Source organism: Schistocerca nitens, chromosome 6 (assembly GCF_023898315.1).
Source record: "Schistocerca nitens isolate TAMUIC-IGC-003100 chromosome 6, iqSchNite1.1, whole genome shotgun sequence".
NCBI classification, from domain to species: Eukaryota; Metazoa; Arthropoda; class Insecta; order Orthoptera; family Acrididae; genus Schistocerca; species Schistocerca nitens.
The window spans coordinates 712,922,240-712,948,462 of NC_064619.1; the positions used below are offsets into that span (position 1 = coordinate 712,922,240).

Here is a 26,223-nt window from a genome sequence, read left to right on the forward strand (position 1 = left end):
TAATTTGCATATCACAGCATCTTCTTCCTGTCGGTTAAATTTCGCGTCTGTAGCACGTCATCTTCGTGGTGTAGCAATTTTAATGGCCAGTAGTGTAACTTCTCACGGAAAATCCTTAACATCGCCTTATGCTGGTAAGCTGACACTTCAGTTCACTACTAATTAGTGAGCCACACGTCTCACATAATTTACCGCATGAGTAATGCTGACTTTACCAAATCGTTGACGCACTACCAAAATTCCTGCGGCCAATCACCGACTACTTCGATTGACTCTGAAGCGAAAACTGAACCACCCACCTCCCTAGTTGAGACCGTACTGACCATAAGCCCTATGTTAATTTCATTCTGACCCATTTTCCAAGCAATAGAACAGCGTTCTCCTCCAATTTTAACTGTCACGTTATTACTATTTGCAGGCCCCCGTTGATGCTGATGTGGACAGCTGCGTGATTATTTCTTTTGTGTGGCCATGGGTTCTGTTTTGCCGCAAACCATTTTCTTGCCACTGTAAGACTATATTAAATTGCCTCCATTCCCACATCATTATTAAACAAATACATATAAGAATCATGCAACTCGCTGATCTACTTTTAACACTTTTATAAGGTTTTATTTCACCTACAGCTGAACGCCAACGCGATTGAGGCGACCAAATCTGATGTAAAATTTGGAGCCAACATGTGTTTGGTTACTTTTAAGGTCACGTGCCAAGTCTTGCCTGTCGCGTTTCCTGAACTTTCCTTGTGTTTTATTGGTAATACATATATATTGTGATTTTCAAATGCAGTGATGTTACAAGTAAATTTAGTCGGTATTATTTTCGCCGCGGATTATGTTCCAGAGCCCACTGATTGGCTTATTCCTTTATATAATTACATGTACGGTATGTGTATAACTCTGTTTTCTTTATGTTGCTCATGTATACCGTTAATAATACGCTCGCCTGTAACAAACAGAGCTTGGTCGATGTGTCGAATGAGTGACGTTACTACACAAGAGCAGATAATAATTCATGTTTATATGTTCAATTACTGAAGTCTGATTCTCTCTGTTAATCGTGCTAACGGTAGAAAATTTGGAAGATGTACTTTCATTTTCCTTCACTATGCTCGCCTTATACATATTTTTAATTCTTTTAACGAAAGTACATATCATTTCATCACTTCATAATCTGCAGCAAGAAGCCTGGATAATTTTCTGTGCTAATTTCACACTGGTTAGTGAGAAAGGATGTGAGCAAGATACTTTTGTCATTTTTACATTCAATTCAGTAGTCTCCCTGGTGTATCTACGATGGCTTCCTTTTCTTTCCGTGATCGTTGTTCTTCGCAACATGGGCCAGCAGTGTGAATGATCTGTGGAGGCCAAAGTAGTCACTTTTCTTATTCTCACAAGCTGTCGTACTAACTTCGAAGCTTCACTTCTCACAATTTTTTTCGTGTTGTAAAGAGGTTTCCCTGGAGAAACTCGGACAGAGTTCTGGCGAATCACGATGCAGCACTATAATTACGGGCTGCCAGCAAGAACGACATCTAGTCACACGACAAGAACTGTGCCCTCTGACTGGCCGGTTTAGGGGTGCGCCAATTCTCGCGTCCTACGATCGCAGGTTCGAATCCTGCCTCGGGCATAGATGTGTGTGATGTCCTTATGTTAGTTAGGTTTAAGTAGTTCTAAGTTCTAGGGGACTGATGAACTCATATGTTAAGTCCCATAGTACTCAGAGCCATTTTGAATTCTCGCGTCCAAAGACCCAGCTCTCCTCCGGAGACAAGGAAACGTGGTCAGTTGCTGCTAGCGGACGGAAGCGAGATGTTGCAGACTTTGGAATGTTCTCAGTGAGCACCAATTTCGTTTAGTTGCGACGCCAGTAGAGCGTTGGGGGATTCGTTAATTAGCAAGCATTAGTATTTTCCTCTTTTTTTACATTTTTCCCCCGTAAATTAAGCGATTTCTAAGTGATTCTGGACTTGGCGTCAGGTCTTTGCCCGCTAAGTAATTCAAATGAGCGTAGCCAGTCGCTCACGTCTGAGAAGAACAATCTGTTCTTAAATTTACTGTATCGACTCGAACGTAGTGCCGGCCGCGGTGGTCTCGCGGTTCTAGGCGCTCAGTCCGGAAGCGCGGGACTACTACGGTCGCAGGTTCGAATCCTGCCTCGGGCATGGATGTGTGTGCTGTCCTTAGGTTAGTTAGGTTTAAGTAGTTCTAAGTTCTAGGGGACTGATGACCACAGATGTTAAGTCCCATAGTGCTCAGAGCCATTTGAACCAATCGAACGTAGTTTTCTATGCATTTTCGTAATATGCGTGTGTAAGTAATATTTTATAAAACATAGTTTTTATCACATAAGCAGGTGCTCCTTTGTGTTAGAATACCCGACCTCGTGGCGAGTGGTTGAACTTATATTAAATCAGTGTCTCAGCAGCTGCTTGCACTCGCGGTTGTGTAATCCATATTTCTCAAATGAAGAACCGTGTGATGGATCTTATCGAGATTTCCTTAATTTGCGGATGGGACTTCGCTTTGCCGCTTAAATATTCTTGTGCCGCTCTTTCTCTCTGCTTATTCTTCATTAGTGACGGTTGCATATGATTACTTCTTTCTCTTGTTGATTAATAACGTAATTGTTTTGTCACACCGATCGGGTTCCGTGATTCCTTTCCTCTTACGTTTCCTTCGCCATTGTGGAGAGTCCAGGCTGCTGAGGAAATTGTTCCGCCTCTCAGACATCATGTCAGGTTGCAGAAGAAAAAAATGTTCAAATGTGTGTGAAATCCTATGGGACTCAACTGCTAAGGTCATCAGTCCATAAGCTTACACAGTACTTAACCTAAATTATCCGAAGGACAAACACAGACACCCATGCCCGAGGGAGGACTCGAACCTTCGCCGGGACCAGCCGCACAGTCCATGACTGTAGCGTCCAAGTCCGCTCGGCTAATCCCGCGCGGCGTTGCAGAAGAGCAGGCCTCAGTAACGAGATGATTCCGTGATTGTATTAGACCAAATTTCCTTTGTAATAAGACGTTCTATTGATTTGCATTCGTTCTTTTATTTAAATCTGCTCCTACATAAGAAATCAATAAAATAAAATTAAGCCCGCATCTCGTGGTCGTGCGGTAGCGTTATCGCTTCCCACGCTCGGGTTCCCGGGATCGATTCCCGGCAGGGTCAGGGATTTTCTCTGCCTCGTGATGGATGGGTGTTGTGTGATGTCCTTAGGTTAGTTAGGTTTAAGTAGTTCTAAGTTCTAGGGGACTGATGACCATAGATGTTTAGTCCCATAGTGCTCAGAGCCATTTGAACCATTTTTTTTTTAAATAAAATTAAAGAAATCAGTGAAGTCAATGAATTACATAGATAGTTTCCTTATGGTCGTACGAATCTCACGTTTTCCAGTTAATTGTCTCAGATTCGTTTCGACCATCGCACTTATCTGACCGGTGTCAATCCCATCCGGTACTTCTCTTCTGAATAAGGAAAATGCCGTGGTCTATTGTTGATCACGAGTAAAAGTTCTTCTCGATGTGGTGAAAGTTGGCTGCCTTTTTTTGAGTAGGCTGTAATGACTGTTACATTTATAAACCTACGAGCTTTTAAAGCGGCAGTTTTCTTGAGTCAGATGCGTATTATCATTAATTACAACAAAGCTGCACTGCCAAAAATAGACACAGCCTGCCCACCCGTTCTATTTCTTAGGAAAACTATTCAAAATTTACTTTTTAAACCACAAGGCACAGCATTTAAATTGTTTGCCTATTGAAATGTGGCAAATTTACTTGAAAACCTTTTCTTAACTGTTATTAGTTAACTGAAGATTGTCTCAGTTTCTTTAGTTGCTATAAGTTGAATGGAAACTGGTTTGCAAAGTATTTATTAACTGGTGTTTAATTTTATTTTATACTCGGTTTTTTTAATTGTGCCAGATTACGTTTGTGGACACCTCTCATAAATAAAACAAAATTTGGTGTCCACGAACTGTACAGAATATTCCCGACCCCCCTACCCTCTTTTATATTGATAGGTCCGCATCTTGTGACACCTAATGGTCATTCCGCGTCACATAGGGATGCCCTGATACTTTTTTATATTGTATTTTTAACAGTGCAGTAGCAAGGGCGAGCGTCCCTGCCCTAAACCAGCCTGTTATATTGATGAAGCTGCGACCAAACACTATGTCGTGATTAATTAAATAGCTAAAAGACGCTGATGGTCAGACGCAGTGCAGTCTCACATATTGAACTCGCAAGTTATTACAGGTACCTTAATCTAATCGAGAAAATTGCAATAATTATGGAAGTAAGGATAGAAATATTGCTTAATGGAAAAAATGAAGTCTCTTGATTGACCAGTATGTGCGAAAGAGTAAAGTATATGCCCTGGTGGTCTTTTTTCACACATTCCTATTGCAGGTAGTTCGGACAAAACTAGAAGATAAGTTCCAATAATTATATGTCCGGAAACAAATACCTGTTGAGAAATGGGCCGTTTTACTTGTGACGAGTAATTCGTAATATTGACAGATGAAGCAGGATTTACAAGAGATGGTATAGTAAGTTACCACAGTAAGCAAGTAAGGGCAGATGCAAATCCTTGAGCAATCATGGATGCGAAGCACCAGGATCGTTTCAGTATCAGTGTATGGACAGGAATTGTCGGTGCCAGATTCATAGGGCCATACGTGTTACCAAACAGGTTAACAGGTGCCGTGTAGCACCGAATTCAGTGCAATAAATTATCAGCACTACTGGAGAACGCTACACTCTTGGAGAAAGACGAGGCCTGTGGTTTATGCAGGATATAGCACCACCCATGTAGGAAAACCGTGTTTACCTGTGCCAATATTGCATTGGTAGTTGGGCGTCTGTCTAATCTGGCTGAAAAGTGGTCTGAAGTAGGCTATTTTAAATCTTGGGTTCACACCGGGTTTACGGTCCAAACACTTTAATTGCACTTTGATGTTAAATAACGCGCGATTTATAGCCAGACTTGAATCTCACTTATTGTAATTTATGCACAGATTAATGATTTGCCACATGCTACACTCTGTTGATGTTGTGTAACGTGACTGTTCGAGTGCAGTAACCTAAGAGGTAGTAATTAAAAGAAATTATGAACGTGTGGCAAATAAATCGTTAACACAGACACTGAATAAAGTTCTCAGATCACTGTCCTTGAAGTCCAACAATGATATCAATACGAAAACGATGAGCAGAGTAAGCTTCATCTGAAAATAACACTGTTCACTCGGAATCTATTGTTATATAGTTTGCATTAGCTATTGTTGAAGTTCAACACAGTTTATAAAACTAATTACCAGTTTACAGTCAATCATTAAGAACAGTCACTAAATAATCTCTCGGACAAAGGGTTTACATTAAATAAAATCATTTTTCGACTTGTAACTGATGCTAAAGTGTCCGCGGTACATTTCCCCGTTTTGGTGAACATAGATCTTGTACCTTTCACAACATTCCGCGCGCTGCACTAAAAAGGCTTCCAGCCACCTCGTCTTATAAATCTGTAGTAATTAAAACTGATTCGGAACCGCGCTGCAGCTACGGTAGCAGTTTCGAATCCTGCTTCGGGCATGGATGTGTGTGATGTCCTTAGGTTAGTTACGTTTAAGTAGTTCTAAGTCTAGGGGACTGATGACCTCAGATGTTAAGTCCCATAGTGCTTAGAGACAATTAAAACTAAAGTTAGCAATTGTTGTTTGTTGGTTTTTCCTAAGTTACAATTAACGATTCGTATTCCCTATTAATAGAACAGTGAAGAGATATTTGGTTTAACTAGGACTGTTAGGTACGACACTAAGTGAATTACCCCGTCTAGTTTGCCAAAATATGGCCTTCTATTTCAGTAACAATGTTTCAGTTAATAATACTAATTACTGTGAAACTAAATGAGGGCAGAAGTTGCTAAACATATTTTCAATATTAGCTGTATAAATGCTAGAGTCCTTTACATGGCTTTTTCATCTATGTTATCAGGAAGTTAGCAATCAAGTACATGTTGACATATCAACAATGAAAACGAAGTTTTATATCAGTGGCATTTGTTATTAGGATGCTTCTTACAAGGGAACCTACCCGTCGCACCTCCCTCAATGAACGAACGGACAGATCATAACTTTGCGAAAATAAAGAAAGTAAAAATTTCCACTCGAGGGAAGATTTGAACCAAGAACATTTCGTTCCGCAGCTGCTCACGCTAACCACGGGACCACGGCGCTACTGTGCCCACCTTCTCCTTGATGTTGCGTATCTTGCGCATGGACTACTCAGTTTGTATATTTTGCTTATTTTTTCGTAGTTCCACACAACTTCTTCCTGTTTTCTCGATTGATCTGTGTTCAGTTTCTCAAGGACTATCCACTGTGCCAACTTATAACTAAATCTGAGGGGGGTGCGATGGGGAGGTTCCCTCGTTAGGTAGAATAATTACACTTATAAGTTACAGTTAACCGAGAGAAGGTAATGGATAATAAAATAAATATTTTGGGGTGAAGAAAAACATAATAGCTGCTTTGTTACAAGTACTCACTGCAACGTTTCATTGGTGATGGATTGGTCGTGGTGGTCCGGTAGCGCGGCCTTCCCGTTTACCGGACCTGAACCCGTTGGGTTTCTGGCTGTGGAGACATTTAAAGGCATTGCTGTGTGTCGAACTCATTCACAATGTTCAGAGGTTACAAGGTTTTGTGAGCAATGCGTGGATCGCAGTCTGAACAGAGCCAGGTGTATTTGAAAGAGGGTATGAAGGGCCGAAGAATGTGACGATGCGTAGCAGCAATATGTACCACTACCTGCAGTGTTTATTTTTACATAACAGACAGAATGAGAGTACAAAATTGGCCCTTATATGAGCAGGTATTAATTTCCGGTAATATCATTATAGAAACTTTTCTTCCAGTTTTGACCAGTACTACCACCTGTAGGAATATGTAACACTTATTTTTAACCACCCCATACATCAGTTTCAGGGTTTGTTCTGCTCCCCACTGGGCGTTTCATTTCATCATGCTTTCTGGCATTCGTTATTTAATGCGCATTTCAATAATAAATGGTAATTGGTTTTCAAGTGATGTTCTTATTTTGCCATGGATCAAAGTGGCGATCTTGATAATAACGTGATTAGTATATTTGCATTCGTTACAGCATCATTCCTCACATTATCAACCTGACACCACAGCTACAGCATACGCTATACCCCGTAAGCAGTTTGCCGAGTCTACGTAACTTTATCAAGAATGTTTTACTAATGTGGTAGTGTCGAGAATTAGTTTCTGTCCTCCTTGCTAATCAATAGCGAAATGCACGGCTTGAAATGTCTCACGCGCCACACTGCGATAGAAGCGCATTCCGGCGATGAATCCAAATGACACTTCACGCTTCTATAGCTACCTGGTGTCGCCTATACTCAGCAAATCCAAACAGAAATTGTGATATGGCTGGACTTATAGTTTCTTTCCCGACGGTCAGAACAAAAAGTTCGTAATGGAGCGAAGAAGTATCACAGATCCCACAATGATCAGTACTGACCCCCATTATTTTTCTCATTATATGTTGAAAGCCTCTACGAGGGGGGGGGGAAGAATTGTCTGATGACGTGATAGAAGAAGAAGCACGAGTCGACAGGGAAGAGATAGGAGATCCAGTATTAGAATCAGAATTTGAAAGAGCTATGGACCGAGCAGGATCAAATAAGGCAGTAGGAATTGATAACTTTCCATCGGAATTTCTGATATCGTTGGTGGAAGTGGCAGCAAAACGACTATTCAGCTTAGTGTACAGAATGCGTGAGATTGGCGATATACCACCAGACCTTTAGAAAAACGTCATCCACACAGTTACGAAGGTAGCAAGAGATGACAAGTGCGAAAATTATCGCACAATCGGCTTAAAAGCTCATGCATCCAAGTTGATGACAAGAATAATACACAGAAGGATGGAAAAGAAAATTGAGGATGTGTCAGATGACGATCAATTTTACTTTAAAAAAGGTAAAGGCATCAAATGAGCAGTTCTCACGTTGCGTTTGACAATGGAAGCAAAACTGAAGAAGAATCAAGATACACTCGTAGGATTTGTCGATCTGGAAAAAGCGTAAAAGCGTTCGAAATTGTAAAATGGTGCAACATGTTCGAAATTCTAAGGAAAATGGAGGATAATCAGATTATCTACAATATGTACAACAACCATGAGGAAACAGTAGAGTGAAAGACCAAGAACGAAGTTCATCTACATCTCCGTCTTTTTCTGGGATTAAAAAGGGCATAAGACGGAGGTGTAATCTTTTACGCCTAGTATTCAGCCTGTACATCAAAGGAGCATTGGTGGAATTAAAAGAAAGGTTCAAGAGTGTGATTAAAATTCAGAGTGGAAGGATATCACTGATAAGATTCGTTTATGACATTGCTATCCTCTGTGAAAGTGAAGAAAAATTACAGGATCTATTGAATGGAATGAACAGTCTAATGAATATTGAATAAGGATTGAGAGTAAATCAGAAAAAGGTAATAATAGTGACAAACAGGAGAAGTGTGGACAACGAGACACTTAACGTCAGAACTGGTGATCACGAAGTGGACGAAGTTAAGGAATTCTGCTCCTTAGGCAGCAATATAATCCATGACTGACGGGGCAAGGAGGACACATAAAGCAGACAAGCTCTGGCAAAAAGGGAATTCATGGCCACACACAGGTCTTAATTTGAGAAAAAAATTTCCGAGTGTTCTGTTCTGCCCACTCGTCTAATACAGGATGCCTAGGAAACCTGCTTTCCCGGATCGCTCAGCAGCAATTCAAGCAAATGGTGTTACCAGATTTTTATTGCAGTAAGATAAATGACAATACTTCGAGATATTTGCAGTGGGATGTCGCAAGCAAAGAAGGACATGAAACATAAGCAATCTCTTCGGTATATACAATTCCTAACAATACAGTCGCTGCTGTAGCGTTCGTAGAACGGCTAGACTTCCACTCGGGCCGTGGCGAGGCGGCGCGGCGCTTATGTCCTACTCGTGTAGATGGCTCCACTGTTTCGTTGTTAACTAGAGTGGGGTGGGTCAGCGTGCTATTGGCTGACGCCGTCTCGCAGCCCTCTCTGCTCTTAACGCTCCTGCCCGTCGTGCCGGCGCTTGACGTTACGCCGGAACACTGAGAATGTACGTTTGGAGGAGGAGATTAGTGTTTAACGTCCCGTCGACAACGAGGTCATTAGAGACGGAGCACAAGCTCGGGTTAGGGGAGGATGGGGAAGGAAATCGGCCGTGCCCTTTCAAAGGAACCATCCCGGCATTTGCCTGAAGTGATCTAGGGAAATCACGGAAAACCTAAATCAGGATGGCCGGACGCGGGATTGAACCGTCGTCCTCCAGAATGCGAGTCCAGTGTGCTAACCACTGCGCCACCTCGCTCGGTTGTACGTTTGGAGCATGCTTTTATATGGTAGTGAGACATGGACTGTGGGAAAAGCAGAGCAGAAGAGAATGTAATCATTTAAGATGTGGTGCTACAGGCGAATGTCAAAAATTTGGTGGACTGATAAGGTAAGGAATCAGCAGCTTTTCTTTAGAATCGGTGAGGAAAGGAATAGATGGGAAACGCTGAGAATAAGAAGGAACAGGTTGACAGGACATCTGTTAAGATATAACTTCCATGGTATTAGAGGGAGATGCAGAGGGTAAAAGCAGTAGAAGGAGACAGAGATTAGAATACATCCAGCAAATAATTCAGGACGTAGGTTTCAATTGCTACTCTGAGATCAAAAGGTTCGCAGAGGAGAGGAACGACATATTAAAGCTGTTTGGAAGATTTTGTTAATTCTACAGTTACAGAATCCTCTGGTGAGTAAAATTCTCTATATTTTTAAAAGTTGTTACATAACATTTGGATGGTTAAGCCATACTTCGCCGGTCGTGCGTCATCTCGTACAACGAATCGAAAGACAGTTTTCTGCCATGGAACACGTGAAATTTGCATGTGCTTTAGCAGCGGAGTTTCTTTAATGTTTGCAGCGCGGGGTAGCCGCGCGGTCTTGGGCGCCTTGTCACGGTCCCCGCGGCTCCCCCCGTCGGAGGTTCGAGTCCTCCCTCGGGCATGGGTGTGTGTGTTGTCCTTAGCGTAAGTTAGTTTAAGTTAGATTCAGTAGTGAGTAAGTTTAGGGACCGATGACCTCAGTAGTTTGGTCCCACAAGAACTTACCACAAATTTCCAATTTCTTTAATGTTTTAGCAATTTTACCCGTCTTGAAAACGGAAATTTTGTTAGTTTCCAATAACTTCTATTCTAAAATTTACTTAAATTGTAACTAGTTTATGATAATACTTCTACTCAATTTAATTCGTCACTCATTATTAGTGTACAGCAGCGAAATAATGGTAAAAGATAGATTATTGAGTACGATACCTCAAGATTTTCTCGAGTGTAACACTTTTAAATTTCATCAAAACGCAGGCTGATTAAAAATGAATGGGACAGAAAGAAAGAACTCCTGTGATTACAGTAATGAGTTTATTTCAGAAACGCACATGTAGACTGAAAGGTTAATGCTCGCAGTTCCTATGGAAGTTCACGGGCGATCGACGTGGGCTTCGTTTGTGACACTGCAGATGTCTGTTCGGTACTGCCTTTCCTGTCAGACCCGTTTCAGGGTAGCTCGGTCATAGAGTTAACTGTGCTGACAATCCAGTGCCTTTGCCCCTTTAAGTCATACGGCAAGTGAGGCACGTAAACCATGTCCTTCACACATTCCGAAAACAAAAAAATGCATTGGCGTAAGACCAGTCGAGCTGAGGGCGCCAGAACATGAATGGCACGTCATTCGATCCAGCTCGACCGACCCTGCGTTGTGCAGGATGTTCGTCGAGGTGACTACGTACGATGTTATACCAACGTGGCGAGTCTCTGCTCTGCTGCAAAATGAAATCGGGCGCCTCATCTGTAAAGTGAGGTGACAGTCACAGAGGAAGCAGATCGAGGCACGTTATGCCTGTAGCGGCAGATTCTGCTAAGGAAAAGGGACCAAAGATTCTGCAGAGTAAAGGTTAAGTTACGGAGAATCATGTTCGTGTTAGAGAGGTGTGCTGGTTTTGCATACTCCGTCTTCTCAAATTATGCTTGCTCAGTTTGTCTCTTAAACGAAATGTGGTTTTGTCAGAGAACCAAGTCTGTCATGAAAACCAGCCACTGTCGTCCATGCTTGAAAATTAATTCACAATTGTTTCCGTTTTAGTTCATCGGCTGGTTTTAGCGCCTGCAGCATCTGAGTTACGTGAGCCTTGAATTGCTGACGGTTGGGCAATACTCACCACACTGTTCACTGAGAGACATTAATTTTTCTCTACTGGCACGACGTGTGGATTCTGTAGGGCTTCTTTCGTAGATCGTACCAATGTTTTCCACCACTTCATTCTCGGCAGATGGCCGTCCTGTGGTTTTCTTCTTGCTTATGCATCCTTTCTCCTCGAGCTACGTTGCGCATCTGGCAACGATTGTTGATGATGATTTTGCTTATTTTATGATGCAGTGCGCCTATTCTATTGCGGATGCCACCATTTTGATTACTAACGCCAGCGACAAACAGCAGCTGCGAATTTTCGTTTCTTCAATGTTACCAGCCTAAAGTGTGAGAGTTGACCTTTCAGTCCATAAATCTATTACTGAAATAAAGTCATTATTATAGTCACAGGAATACTTTCCTTTTTCTCCCACTCATTTTCAATGAGCCTGTTTTTATCCCTAGGTACATTCATAGGTACCTTGGAGCGTTTTCTCACATTTCGAAATATCTTATTTTTCCAAAGTAATTATTGTAGTCTTACAAAAAGACTGCAGCACCCAAAAAGTGAATGCTATCATTTAAATATAGAATAAAAACATAGATATGACAGAAAAAAATCGCAGCACCAAAAAACAATTAATATAGAGTAATGAAATTTCGATAACACATTTTTCTAGGCAACACATTTAGCCGATTAACATAACAACATCAGAGGTTAATGTAAACGCGAGATAAGCCATTGAAAACGTGAAATGCTGGTGCATTAATAACCCGTGTAACTGCCAGAATGTTGGATCCTGGCATGCAAACTTGCATGTATTCTGTTGGACAGCTACCGTATATCAGTTTGTGGGATGAAGTTCTGTGCCTGCTGCACTTGATCGGTCAATAAGGCGACGGTTAATACTGGTCATGGATGACTCTGGTGTTGTCCTCAGATGATTGGAGATAGATCTTGTTCTGGCGTAACCACAAGTGGCAGAACAAAGAGGAAGAACACAAGACCAGAGAAGGCAGTGAGCTGACGTCGGCCAATAGCGTGCTGACCAGGACATCATCACGATGTGAGAGGCGTCTAGCCGAGTGAATATAAGCACCGCTGAAGAGCGGCGGACTGTGCCGCTGCCAGCCCACGTGGGGCAGGGGAATGAAATGACAATAAAGATAAAAAAAGACAGCCTCGGCCGGGCATCAGTGGACAGCATTAGCACGGCCTAGGAGACAGTGCTATGATATCAGTTATTAGTGATCCATATCCATTGCTTGTCTGGACATTGTCTACACTACAGGAAGAACATTACTGTTTGCAAGTCGCCCATCACTTGCGACACCATTGTACATTCCAAGTTAAGCATTGTCAATCTTCTTGTTCATAATTAGAACCACTAATGTTATTAGCTTGAATTGGTGTATAGCATTGAGACATGCGTGGCTCATGTTCATGCCGTTTGTTGCTTGGCATCTTGTTATTGCAGTTATGGCATCTCGTTTCTTATTCGATTTACTGGCGTCACTAAGTTGCTGGCTTGCCTGCCCATGAGTGGCAGCAGCCGCGCTTATCGATACGAGTACTGTGGTACTATCTTTGGAGCGACTGCTAGTATTTCCGGGTCGCGTTGTGTGGAGTGGGCAGTTGCGAACGGACATCAACTCGGTTGGGGGCGCACCAGCGAGCAGGTCCGTGCAGCGCGAGGGCAAGCCGGGGCCGCTGGCGGCGTGGTGCCACTGCCGGACCGAGGAGGGGCGGCTGCGAGGGCGGCGACTTCGTTGCACACCGAGCCCTGGACGTTTAAGTTGACTGAAGAGTTAACTGCTAATGCAACCTCGACTCTTCTGGGATCTCGCTTTTTCTCGGCTGGTTGTTGCTCCCAGGGCCGCTGAGCCTGGCGGCAACGAGTGAAGTGTTTTGAGGCGGTGAAATATTGCAGCCGTCTTTCTCTATTTGTTATTCATCACTGAATTTAGTATTATTCTTGTTAGTGACGCGCAACCAACGGTATTTTCTCCCTTGTGGCCGCTAACGCCCCAGTTACCTGCCTTGCAGGTTAGCGTACTTTTCCGCCAGTGTACCTTGCCTCGCCGTGTTGATGCTGTTGGACACGGTGTGTAGTTCGAGTCTCTTGTACTGTGCATTTTTTGTTTTGTTTTTTTGCTGGAGGTCTACCTTGGATCTAGTGTTTCCTTCGGCCTTGGTTGTTTTCTGAAGACGTAGTGTTGTCTTTCGCCCTTGCCTAAAAACATTCCATCATTGTACCAGTGATCGGACGTTGGGCGGATTGGTTAGTCGGTCGGTCGGCGCTTAAGCTGCCCCTAGTTTGAGTTGCCATCCTGTTACGTGAGTACGACTCTTGGCTGCCTGTCTCATCTTACCTTATGTTTGAGTTACCTTCCCAGGCCGACCCTTGGAACACTTGCTGAGAATCACTTGTCCTGATTCCTTAGATTGTGATGTTTGTTTTAAGGATATTTGTAATTTTCTAATTATTGTTGGTGTGGCCTTCAGCCGAGCAATAATTTCACCTCTTTCATAATAAGACCTTCAGCCGTGTTACAATAAGTTTTTTTTAAAAGCAAACTAGTTTTAAAAGCAAGGTATTTGTTGAGATGTGTGCTATTTGGAATTGTTTTCCTGACTTCTAACTCAGGCCTTCAGCCGTTTGTTGTTTGAGGTTATTGTTGGTGGCCTTCGACCCTAAAATTGTGGAAGGGTTTTTTTTTTCCTTATAAGGGCTTCAGCCGTCATGCAGTCAACTGTGTTTTTTTAAGAGTTTCTTTTAAAATTTAAATTTCTTTAAATAAAGTTTACGTATTTGTTGTGCAACCGAGAGTAACTGATTACAGTACCATCCACAATCGTAACCTTATCATGCCCCATCCTGAGAAAACAGCTCTCAAGCATTCCAAGAACGCAGCATCCCTTAGGTACCCTATACGAGTGGGCACGACCCCGCAGATCTGATGGTTGAGCAGGTCAAGCCAACATGTCGACACTCTCCACAGCAATTTTTTTTTTTTTTTGGTCATCAGTCTACTGACTGGTTTGATGCGGCCCGCCAAGAATTCCTTTCCTGTGCTAACCTCTTCATCTCAGAGTAGCACTTGCAACCTACGTCCTCAATTATTTGCTTGACGTATTCCAATCTCTGTCTTCCTCTACAGTTTTTGCCCTCTACAGCTCCCTCTAGCACCATGGAAGTCATTCCCTCATGTCTTAGCAGATGTCCTATCATCCTGTCCCTTCTCCTTATCAGTGTTTTCCACATATTTCTTTCCTCTCCGATTCTGCATAGAACCTCCTCATTCCTTACCTTATCAGTCCACCTAATTTTCAACATTCGTCTATAGCACCACATCTCAAATGCTTCGATTCTCTTCTGTTCCGGTTTTCCCACAGTCCATGTTTCACTATCATACAATGCTGTACTCCAGACGTACATCCTCAGAAATTTTTTCCTCAAATTAAGGCCGCTATTTGATATTAGTAGACTTCTGTTGGCCAGAAATGCCTTTTTTGCCATAGCGAGTCTGCTTTTGATGTCCTCCTTGCTCCGTCCGTCATTGGTTATTTTACTGCCTAGGTAGCAGAATTCCTTAACTTCACTGACTTCGTGACCATCAATCCTAATCTTAAGTTTCTCGCTGTTCTCGTTTTTACTACTTCTCATTACCTTCGTCTTTCTCCGATTTACTCTCAAACCATACTGTGTACTCATTAAACTGTTCATTCCGTTCAGCAGATCATTTAATTCTTCTTCACTTTCACTCAGGATAGCAATGTCATCAGCGAATCGTATCATTGATATCCTTTCACCTTGTATTTTAATTCCACTCCTGAACCTTTCTTTTATTTCCATCATTGCTTCCTCGATGTACAGATTGAAGAGTAGGGGCGAAAGGCTACAGCCTTGTCTTACACCCTTCTTAATACGAGCACTTCGTTCTTGATCGTCCACTCTTATTATTGCCTCTTGGTTGTTGTACATATTGTATATGACCCGTCTCTCCCTATAGCTTACCCCTACTTTTTTCAGAATCTCGAACAGCTTGCTCCATTTTATATTGTCGAACGCTTTTTCCAGGTCGACCAATCCTATGAAAGTGTCTTGATTTTTCTTTAGCCTTGCTTCCATTATTAGCCGTAACGTCAGAAGTGCCTCTCTCGTCCCTTTACTTTTCCTAAAGCCAAACTGATCGTCACCTAGCGCATTCTCAATTTTCTTTTCCATTCTTCTATATAGTATTCTTGTAAGCAGCTTCGATGCATGAGCTGTTAAGCTGATTGTGCGATAATTCTCGCACTTGTCAGCTCTTGCCGTCTTCGGAATTGTGTGGATGATGCTTTTCCGAAAGTCAGATGGTATGTCGCCAGACTCATATATTCTACACACCAACGTGAATAGTCGTTTTGTTGCCACTTCACGCAATGATTTTAGAAATTCTGATGGAATGTTATCTATCCCTTCTGCCTTATTTGACCGTAAGTCCTCCAAAGCTCTTTTAAATTCCGATTCTAATACTGGATCCCCTATCTCTTCTAAATCGACTCCTGTTTCTTCTTCTATCACATCAGACAAATCTTCACCCTCATAGAGGCTTTCAATGTATTCTTTCCACCTATCTGCTCTCTCCTCTGCATTTAACAGTGGGATTCCCGTTGCACTCTTAATGTTACCACCGTTGCTTTTAATGTCACCAAAGGTTGTTTTGACTTTCCTGTATGCTGAGTCTGTCCTTCCGACAATCATATCTTTTTCGATGTCTTCACATTTTTCCTGCAGCCATTTAGTCTTAGCTTCCCTGCACTTCCTATTTAGTTCATTCCTCAGCGACTTGTATTTCTGTATTCCTGATTGTCTCGGTACATGTTTGTACTTCCTCCTGTCATCAATCAACTGAAGTATTTCTTCTGTTACCCATGGTTTCTTCGCAGCTACCTTCTTTGTACCTATGTTTTCCTTCCCAACTTCTGTGATGGCCCTTTTTAGAGATGTCCATTCCTCTTCAACTGTACTGCCTACTGCGCTATTCCTTATTGCTGTATCTATAGCGTTAGAGAACTTCAAACGTATCTCGTCATTCCTCAGTACTTCCGTATCCCACTTCTTTGCGTATTGATTTTTCCTGACTAATGTCTTGAACTTCAGCCTACTCTTCATCACTCCACAGCATACTGGGTTACAACAGCGCTACGTACACTACCGTTATTCTGTTGTAAAGTACCTCTGGAATAGTGTTCATGAATGGCAGCCCAACAGGTCGAATCACCAGATTGATGTACAGATTTGTAGAGAGGGTGTGCGGTGTAACCACGAGAGTGCTTCTGTTGTGATACGAAATCACACACCAGACCATATCTCCAGACAGGTTGGCTCCAGGCCCTCAATTGGCCTCCTTCTAACCAATACACGGCCGTCACTGGCACTGAGGTGGAACTAGCTTTCCTCAGAAACAAGAGACCTCCACCCATCCCCCCAATGAGCTCTCGCTTGAATCCACTGATGTCGCAAATGGTGGTGGCTTGGAGTCAATGTAATGGATGATGCTACGAGGCATCTGAGTCGGAGCTGTCCTCGAAGAAACCCTTTTGTAACAGTTCACTGAGTCACTGTGGTACTAACTGCTGCTCAGATTGCTGGTGCAGATGCAGTACAATGCGCCAGAACCACGGGTCAAAGGCGATGGTCTTCCCTCTCGGTTGTGCCACGTGGCCATTCGGAGCCTGTCCTTGTTGCGACCGTAAATTCTCGTGACCACCGTTGCCAACAATCATGTACATTCCTGTCAAGTCTTTCTGCAGTATCGCAGAAGGAACATCCAGCTTCTCGTAGCGCTGTTACATGATATCTTTCAAATGTAGCGAGGTGTTGATTGATAATGGCGCCTTTATCACCTTAAAGTCACTCTTTGACTAACATCAACTCACAATGTCCGGTCCAGAAGGTAACTAACGGTCACGACTGTTATGGCGTGTATTTAGAGGAAACCTGATTTGCATCCTCAGAGTGGCACCACTAGCACCGCTCTTAGGCGACTGGCACGAAATTTGAACAGAAATCATTTTTCAGCTGTAGAAACATGCCTACTTACCCCTTCTTAATGTTGCTTTTTTTCCGTAGGTGTATTTCACTTCTATTACAGGCGAAAATTTGGAAGGTGTTTCGGAGTACTACAGCCTCCCCTACTCTTGAAGGTGACGACAGGAGGAGGAACTGCCGTGAAGATATGTTACTCACCCAAGAAAAGGGACGCGATGTTGAGAGCGAGCGGCAGGAAGAACTCGAGCCTGACGCCGCCCCCGCCGCTGCTGCTCGGCACACCTCGGCTGCGGTCGCCGGCGGCGGCGCTCTTCGGCTCGCTGGCCGTCGCTCCGGGCAGCCACTGCATTCCCTGCAGGCAGAGCGGCCGTCACCTCGTGACGCAACACAGCTCTCCCACCTGGCTGCCTGCCGACCTCGCTGAAGCGCTGATTCAGTGCGGGAACCTACAGCAGGTTACGTGGTTCGAATCTCAGTGTCACTACTCATATTTATAACGGGTTAACTATGCTTCTAGGTAGAGAGTTATTGGCACACAGCTAATTTAGTAGTAAACTGTGGTTTAAATCGTACTGCTTTCTCTTCTGTTTTGCCAGTTCAGGGAGACAATAATTAATCAAAAACGGGCTCTTGCTGGTGTAAGCTGTTGCATAACGTGCTGGCACGGTGTCAGTTTGACGCATACTTTGGGTATTCCAATTACCTTGTGATCACACACTAACAATTACACACGCACTCCTGTCAGAGCTGTTCTCTGAGTTATAATAACCTACAGATAAATTTATTTACGGAGTGTCCAGGTTAAACATACACTGACATAACGTGTAACAGCTTGAGACGTAATTGACATATTTATTGGCGGTTTGCTTCTACACGTCTGGTAACTTAATATGTCGCCTGTGTTTGCTAGTGGCAGTTCGTGCCGCATGCACATGTACATAACTGCCTCTATAGGCATGCGGACTCCACAGCAGAAGGTGGTGTGTGTGCTTTCTCTCGCACACGTGCTTTGGGATGCCACCAAGTGATGATGTTCCCACTAGCGTTAAAATCAAGTAATGGGACACGCGGCTTTGGGAAACGGAGTTTGTTTTCAATATCGGGCCACCACCCCAACCACGCAGTTCCGAAGCTACTGCTGAATTAATCCGTACGTGCATCCGGCGAAGCCCTTGTAACTCAATCCGACAAGTAAACACGCAGTTACAGTTACTTGGTTCGACAGTACACGACGCCGTGCAGCTATCACAAGTGTTACGCTTGCAATGCTGCAAAATACTTGAGAGAAGGGAGATGCAGTTCAGATGTCTGTCGCGCGACTACTGCTGCACGTACCGAGGCGTAAAAAGAAAAGAAAAAAAAAATTGAGTTACCATATTTATACAAATATACCGTCCATAAATATCTCAATTACATCTCAAGTTATTACATTTTATATTATTATATGTTTAATCCTGACACCCTGTATTGGTTATGGCGTTATTAATAATCGCATTGATGAACATAAACTAAGAATAACATTCATAAAGAAACATGTAAATTACAAAAAAGTAGTTAATGCAGCTATCGGTAGTGTTCAGTAAGTCTTCATTTTATCCCTTGTAGTCTCTTAGCGAACATGTCTGCACTATACGCTGGATTGGCCGCCTTTCTACTCCACTTCGGGATGTGTTCAGTTTCCATTTACACCATGAGGCCGCACATCTACCATGATTAGTTCTAATTTGATTTAGAATTACCCAGGATTTACTTTGGAAGACAAAGCCATTCGGCTTTACAGGGATACATCGGGTTTCTGGATATCCGCAGTTGCACCATCTTCCCAGGCTTTCTTCCAGAGCTGCACAATATCAAAGTTGTTTTTTTCTAAGCTTATAGCTTCTGCAAACGCTAGTTTTTTTAGAGCGGAGTCGTGCAATACATATGCAATCAGACATCGACTGAAAAGAAAGTTGTTGTTTGTTTTGAATTTTTTTAAATTTCTTTTCTCGCCGCAGTTGTGGTGGAGGTATATGACTTACGACTAGTACCCGCTAGGTGGTAGTATTCTTAATCTCTTAATTGTACCGGAAATCATTCGCGTTGAGTGATTCAGCTAATGGTCCACATCATTCGACAGACAAATTCTGAGCGAAGACTGCAAATGGAAGTCAGAATTTGTAAATGAATCGTTCAGAGATACCATGATCAACAAACGGTCCTCTTCACTCCCCGTATTAGTCTATTCTTTGCTTTTTCATATCTCTCATCTTCTCCTTTGCTGCCAATAGATCTTTTCTTAATTTATTATGCTTATTAGTAGCTTTTCTGAATCCACTTTCTGCATGTGTTCATTCCATCTTCTTCTATAGTTTCTGTCTATTTCTTGTACTAGCTGTCTCAAGTTCTTTTTAACGTTTTCATTTCTGATCTTCGCTGTTACATCTTTTGATAGAACTTAAAAATTTTCTTTTACACTTGGAATATCCTTTTATTTCTTATTTCTTCATATGTTTATTTATTGGTGTTGCTTATTTTCCACCAATATCTGTCACAACTGTCACGTTTCATGTACTATTTTAACTGCTAATGTAACATGTTTCTTTGTTTTTGATAGCTTACCTCTGATGACATTATTTAATGATTTATTAAAGCTTGTGAGTGCTTGTTGTGTTTCATACTTGAAATACTTTTCAGTGATTGAATGCTGTCTGTTTATTATTCTACAGGTGCTATTGTTTTCAGTCTGATGTTAATGCTATTGGCATACAATTTGTTCGAAGCATCAATCAAACTGAGTATATGAAACTTCCTGGCAGATTAAAACTGTGTGCCGGACCGAGACTCGAGACTCGAACTCGGGACCTTTGCCATTTGCGGGCAAGTACTCTTCCATCCTTTTTTTTTCGACCGAGACTCGAACCAGGGTTTCCTGCTTCCTTTTCTTTAATTTTTTGATTTTATTTATTTATTTATTTTTTGACAAGTAAACAGGAACAATAGAAAACAAAAAAACTACTTTTTTGTTGATATTACAAATCAGATTAACAATTTCTTTATATATATATACCTATATAAACCGAAAGGATAACTATGAACCAGACTGACGTAAAACTGACATTGTGATAAGTAGTAAGCTTTGGAAGCTAAACATGAGACACTTAAAGTAGTTAAGGAGTTTTGCTATTTGGGGAGCAAAATAACTGATGATGGACGAAGTAGAGAGGATATAAAATGTAGACTGGCAATGGCAAGGAAAGCGTTTCTGAAGAAGAGAAATTTGTTAACATCGAGTATAGATTTATGTGTAAGGAAGTCGTTTCTGAAAGTATTTGTGTGGAGTGTGGCCATGTATGGAAGTGAAACATGGACTATAAATAGTTTGGACAGGAAGAGAATAGAAGCTTTCGAAATGTGGTGCTACAGAAGAATGCTGAAGTTTAGATGGGTAGATCACATAACTAATGAGGAGGTATTGAATAGAATTGGGGAGAAGAGGAGTTTGTGGCACAACTTGACAAGAAAAAGGGACCGGTTGGTAGGACATGTTCTGAGGTATCAGGGGATCACAAATTTAGCATTGGAGGGCAGCGTGGAGGGTTAAAAATCGTAGAGGGAGACCAAGAGATGAATACCATAAGCAGATTCAGAAGGATGTAGGTTGCAGTAGGTACTGGGAGATGAAGAAGCTTGCACAGGATAGAGTAGCATGGAGAGCTGCATCAAACCAGTCTCAGGAGTGAAGACCACAAAAACAACAGCAACCTTCCAGACTTCACAGAAGCTCTCCTGAGAACCTTGAAGAACTAGGACTCCTGCGGAGACACGGCTTAGCCACAGCCTGGGGGATGTTTCCAGAATGAGATTTTCACTCTGCAGCGTAGTGTGCGGTGATATGAAACTTCCTGGTAGATTAAAACTGTGTGCCGGACTGAGACTGCCAGAAGTTTCATATCAGCGCACACTACGCTGCAGAGTGAAAATCTCTTTCTGGAAACATCCCCCAGGCTGTGGCTAAGCCGTGTCTCCGCAATATCCTTTCTTTCAAGAGTGCTAGTTCTGCAAGCTTCGCAGGAGAGCTTCTGTGAAGTCTGGAAGGTAGGAGACGAGATGCTGGCAGAAGTCGTGCTTGGGTAGGTCAGACGATGAGTGGCCCTTCGGCACGCTGGCGGCACGGGCGTCTTGTTTACGTCCTCGCCCCGCAGCTCCCTCGCGGAGTTGTTTACGTGATTCTGCCGCCTTAGCGCGCTACATTTCCTTCGACAGAGAATGGCTTATGCCCACAGAAAATCGACACTGAAGATTAGCTTTGCACCTGAATATGCCCAACTAAAAGCACTGGAAATCGAACAGTTTATCAGAGATGAAGATTGATTGGAACAATCTTGTTGGCATCCACCTGTCTATAGTGAGCAGTGTGGTATACGTGAACTTGGTTAACGAAGACATATGTGACAAAATTCTAAGCGCAACTCGAAGTGCTCTTAAGTTCCGTCACTCTGATGGATACATCGGTCTGTGGAACATGCGGGACTTGGACTGCGGATGATACGTGTATTTGAACTCCCCTTCGAGTTGCCTTCAGAGGTAATGGTATCTGCATTCCGCCCATACGGCTGAAAAGTGGGTTCAATTCACTACATACCCGGTTCTCAATGGAGGACGACAGATCCGCATAGAGCTCACCAAACATGTGCCGTCCTACTTATATATTGGTGTCTGCCGTGCTGTTATTATTTATGATGGCCAGCCGATGACACGCTCGGGATGTGGCAAAGAAGGATACCTCCGTTCCAGCTGTCTGCAACGCAGAATCGCTCAGTTACCGCCTGGGGACCTGCCGGCCACGGCCGCTCCGACGACGCTGCCGCTGACGTCTGTCGAAGTTCTCCACGACGACCCCCGACCGCGATCACCACTGGCTCCTCCCACTAGTGCCACATCGTCGTCTCCGGCAACGCCTCAGGCTGTTGCGGCAGGACCGACGTCTTTGCCCCCTCCTCCTCCTGACATGTCCACTGGTGAGCAATCTCCGGGACAGAGGACGGCCCTTGACTCCATGGTTGTGCCTACCGATGCTTTTGTGCCCGAATATCCGTATCCCCAGGCGTCTTCGGACACTGAATATCACGTGCGCAAGCAACGGTCGCCGCAGAGACGTCGGAAATGGCGGATCGCCCCGTCTGACACCTGCAGGGCGCAGACTCGAGACGATCAGGATCACACCTATCAAGATGTTGCCACGATGGACCATTCCTTGGTGGAAGCACCAGTCTGCACCCCGTCGGAGGTACAACCATCTTTGCATGCACCAGACGCTGTACCTATGGACGTTGAACAGCAGCTGAGCCAGCACCACTCTTCCACCGCCCACGTCACGCCACCTTCGGACTCCACAGGTACTCCTCCGGACGCACACAATCCACGCACCTTTGCATGGTCTGACGATGTAGACAACGAAAGACCCACCGTTGAGACAGCAGCGAACGCTGCTGCTCCAACCCACGACTGCTAATAGACAAGGTTACAGGATGGAGATGTGCAGCCTGTTGGGACAACGTTCCTGTTCGCTGCTGCTCTTCGTGCCTCCATGAACATCCAAGTAGTCCCAATTCCACGACAACCTTACGGGATTGGCTCCATCAATGTCAACACCATTGGCACCCCTGTCAAACTGCAATTGCTCCGTGAAATGTTGAGGCAGTCGGACCTCGATGTTGCCCTTCCGCAGGAAGTTCGCCTGGCGACGTTTCCTAATGTCTATGGCTAAGTTTCATACCGCACGCCGTGTGCAGACGGATGCAGTGGGACAGCTATTCTTTTAAAGGAAGGCATTGAGGTAGAGGACGTGATTTACCTACCATCGGCTATGGGTCTTGCTGTGACTTTCCTCGGTGTCCGAGTCATCAATGTTTACGCTCCCTCGGACACGGCCAAGCGACGGGAACGGTCGCGATTCTATTCATAACAAGTGGCTGCTTTGTTTGTAGGCCGCTACGACCATTATTTTTCTTGGCGGCGACTTCAATTGTGTGTTATCCCAGAAGGACCAATATCCCCATTTCACCACATGCCAGGAATTCAAGCTGCTCGTGCATGAACTGAACCTCGCCGATACTTGGGACCGCGTGCATGGTGATCGGCCTGGATATACGTACGTCACCAGCCATTCAGCAAGTCGTCTTGACCGTGTCTACGTTTCCCAAGGAATCGTAACTGCCACGCGTGACGCTGAGTTACGGCCTACCGCCTCTTCCGGCCCTATCGCCTACATTTGCACTGTTTCGCTCCAGAGGCAGAAGGTGTGGCGCGCTCAAGGCCCGTGGAAGCTGAATGTCGCCCATCTCAATGTTCCGGAATGCAGGCAGATCGTAGAAACGACGTGTAACAACTGTGTGAGACGCCTTCCAGCGTATCCTTCAACACTCCGGTGGTGGCTCGACTGCACCAAGCCTGCTTTACGTCGTTCGATGATGAATTACGGTCGCGACAAATTGCTGTGGCAATGACATACCGTGGAATACTATTTCACAATTCTCCGGGAACTCCCAAACCATGTCCCCTCTGCTCAACGACAGGCTGAAATTCAACGTATTAAGGCGAAGATAATTTCTCTTATGCGTCACCGCCTTGAAGTCATAATAGTACGCGCAAGATGTCACGATTGTGTACTAGGAGAGCCCCCGTCCATGCATCATATTATCCGAGAGAAGCAGCGGTATCGGAGAGAGCTGGTCAACGCCCTCGACATGCCAGATGGTCGTCGATTGACGTCCCAGAATGGCGTCGTGAAAGCCTTTGTGGATCACTACATCCAGTTATATGCACCAGAGGACCAGAACATAGCGTTAACGACTGATGTCCTCCGTTCCTTGACGGGTACCCTGGATGAGGCTGCTGCGGAGATTCTCACAGCGACAATTACGGCTGATTAGGTCGCCGATGCTCTTCATAAGGGTGCGGCGAATAAAGCCCCAGGTCCACATAGGTTCCCGCTGGAGTTGTAGCGCACATTTCACGACATCATGGGCTCACGCTCGACTGCAACGTATGAAGAACTGATGAACCCTGATCTTCCCCTCCCGCCAGAATTCGTAGAAGGCTTGTTTATTCCGGTTCCCCAAGCCATCGGGAGGTAGGGGAGTTGGGCATTATCGGCCGCGGACCATGTTAAATTGTGACTTCAAGGTTTTTACCCTGATTCTTGCCGCTCGCCTTCGGCGCGTCATTCCTCAAGTCTTCTCTTTGGATCAAACGTGCTTTGGTGGTGACAGTAACATTCAGACGGCACTCAGCGATTACCGTGACGTCATAGCCCTGGCCACGACCTGCCACTGTCGCGGTGCCTTAGTGACAGTTGACTTCGACCACGCCTTTGATAGACTGAGTCATGCCTTTCTACAAAACGTACTCCGACGGATGGCCTTTCCCCACAGGTTTATACACATCGTCTTGCGGCTCCTCCGAGGTGCCACATCGCGAGTGCTGGTCAATGGCCATGTGGCGGGCCCTATTAATGTCATGCGGTCGGTCCGTCAAGGATGGTCGCTGTCGATGCTGCTTTTCGCCATCGCTCTTGAGCCACTGTTACACGGTTTGAGGAGCCGGCTCACAGGAATAACAGTGAGGAAGAATGCTTTCATCTGCCGCGCTTATGCTGATGACGTGGTGTTCCTGGTTCTATCGGAGGATGAAGTGCGAGAGGCACTGGCGTGGATCAACCAGTACGGGACTGCTGCGGGCAGCCGTGTGAACCTAACGAAATCTCGGGACTGCTACGGTCGCAGGTTCGAATCCTGCCTCGGGCATGGATGTGTGTGATGTCCTTAGGTTAGTTAGGTTTAAGTAGTTCTAAGTTCTAGGGGACTGATGACCTAAGATGTTAAGTCCCCTAACGAAATCTAGTGCTACGTCCGTCGATAGAGGACTTCCAGCAGAGAGTGTGGCTCCATTGCCATTCGTGGGCAAGTTCACATGTTTAGGGATCACCTTCACGCGTGATATACAGCGCACGATCTCATTTAACTATAAACGCCTGCTTTAAGCTATCCGCACGAACGTTCGTGGCAACCTCCTGAGAGCATTGGATGTGTTACAAGGGGTGGATTTTGTTAACACTCATCCAGTCTCGCGACATGTGGGGTGGATTTTGTTAACACTCATCTCGTCTCGCGACTACCCACTTAGCACAGATTTTGCCGATGCCAAAGGCAATGGCACACAGACTTCAGGCGACGTTCGGCTACTTTGTAAGCGCGGGTCTTATCTTCAAACTCCGCTACGACACGCAGACACTTCCTCCTCGAGATGGTGGCCTCGGCCTTGTCAACGTCCAAGCGAGGGCAGCTGCCCCTTATGTAAGTACGATGGTTAAGTCGTGGACCGGCCGCCGAACCGGATTTATCGGCAAATCTGATTGACGAACTGGCCCCTCCCTCTCGAATGGCACCTGTTGCTGTAGCCCATATTTCTTCCTCGCTCTCACATATCAGGACATTTTTTTATCGAATACAGTTATGTCCATGCCGACTTGCCTAGTACCAGAAACACTACCGCACGTGATGTTTACCGCCTAATGATAAGAAATCATACGAGGAAAGTTGTGGAAAGCCGACATCCTACGATCGCATGGCCCGTGGTTTGGCGTTCTGTGCACCATATCCTCCTCGACTCCAGCGCTCGTGCGACCTCGTGTCTGGTCGTTAATGGAAAATACACGACACAACTTCGTCTGCATGCCATAAAAATGACAGATTCGCCGCTGCGTCCTCGTTGTCACATACGGACGAACATCGACTGCTGTTTGGATCTTCTGCAGAGGTGTGGCAGCTGATTCAGAAGTTGCTTGCCATTCTTCTACGAACGGATCCCCATGCCATTACACCAAAATCTCTTCTGTTCCCAGATGAGACGTACTT

General features: G+C 44.4%; 1 protein-coding gene across 1 annotated transcript in view; it reads right to left on the reverse strand.

Moving 5' to 3' along the window:
• LOC126263586 (probable cytochrome P450 6d5) overlaps positions 1-26,223 on the reverse strand; it is a 158,429-nt gene that overhangs the window by 108,508 nt on the left and 23,698 nt on the right. Inside the window, exon 2 of the mRNA XM_049960679.1 lies at positions 17,525-17,678. Within this exon, the coding sequence (XP_049816636.1) occupies positions 17,525-17,678 (154 nt within the window). The remainder of the gene's footprint in view (positions 1-17,524; positions 17,679-26,223) is intronic.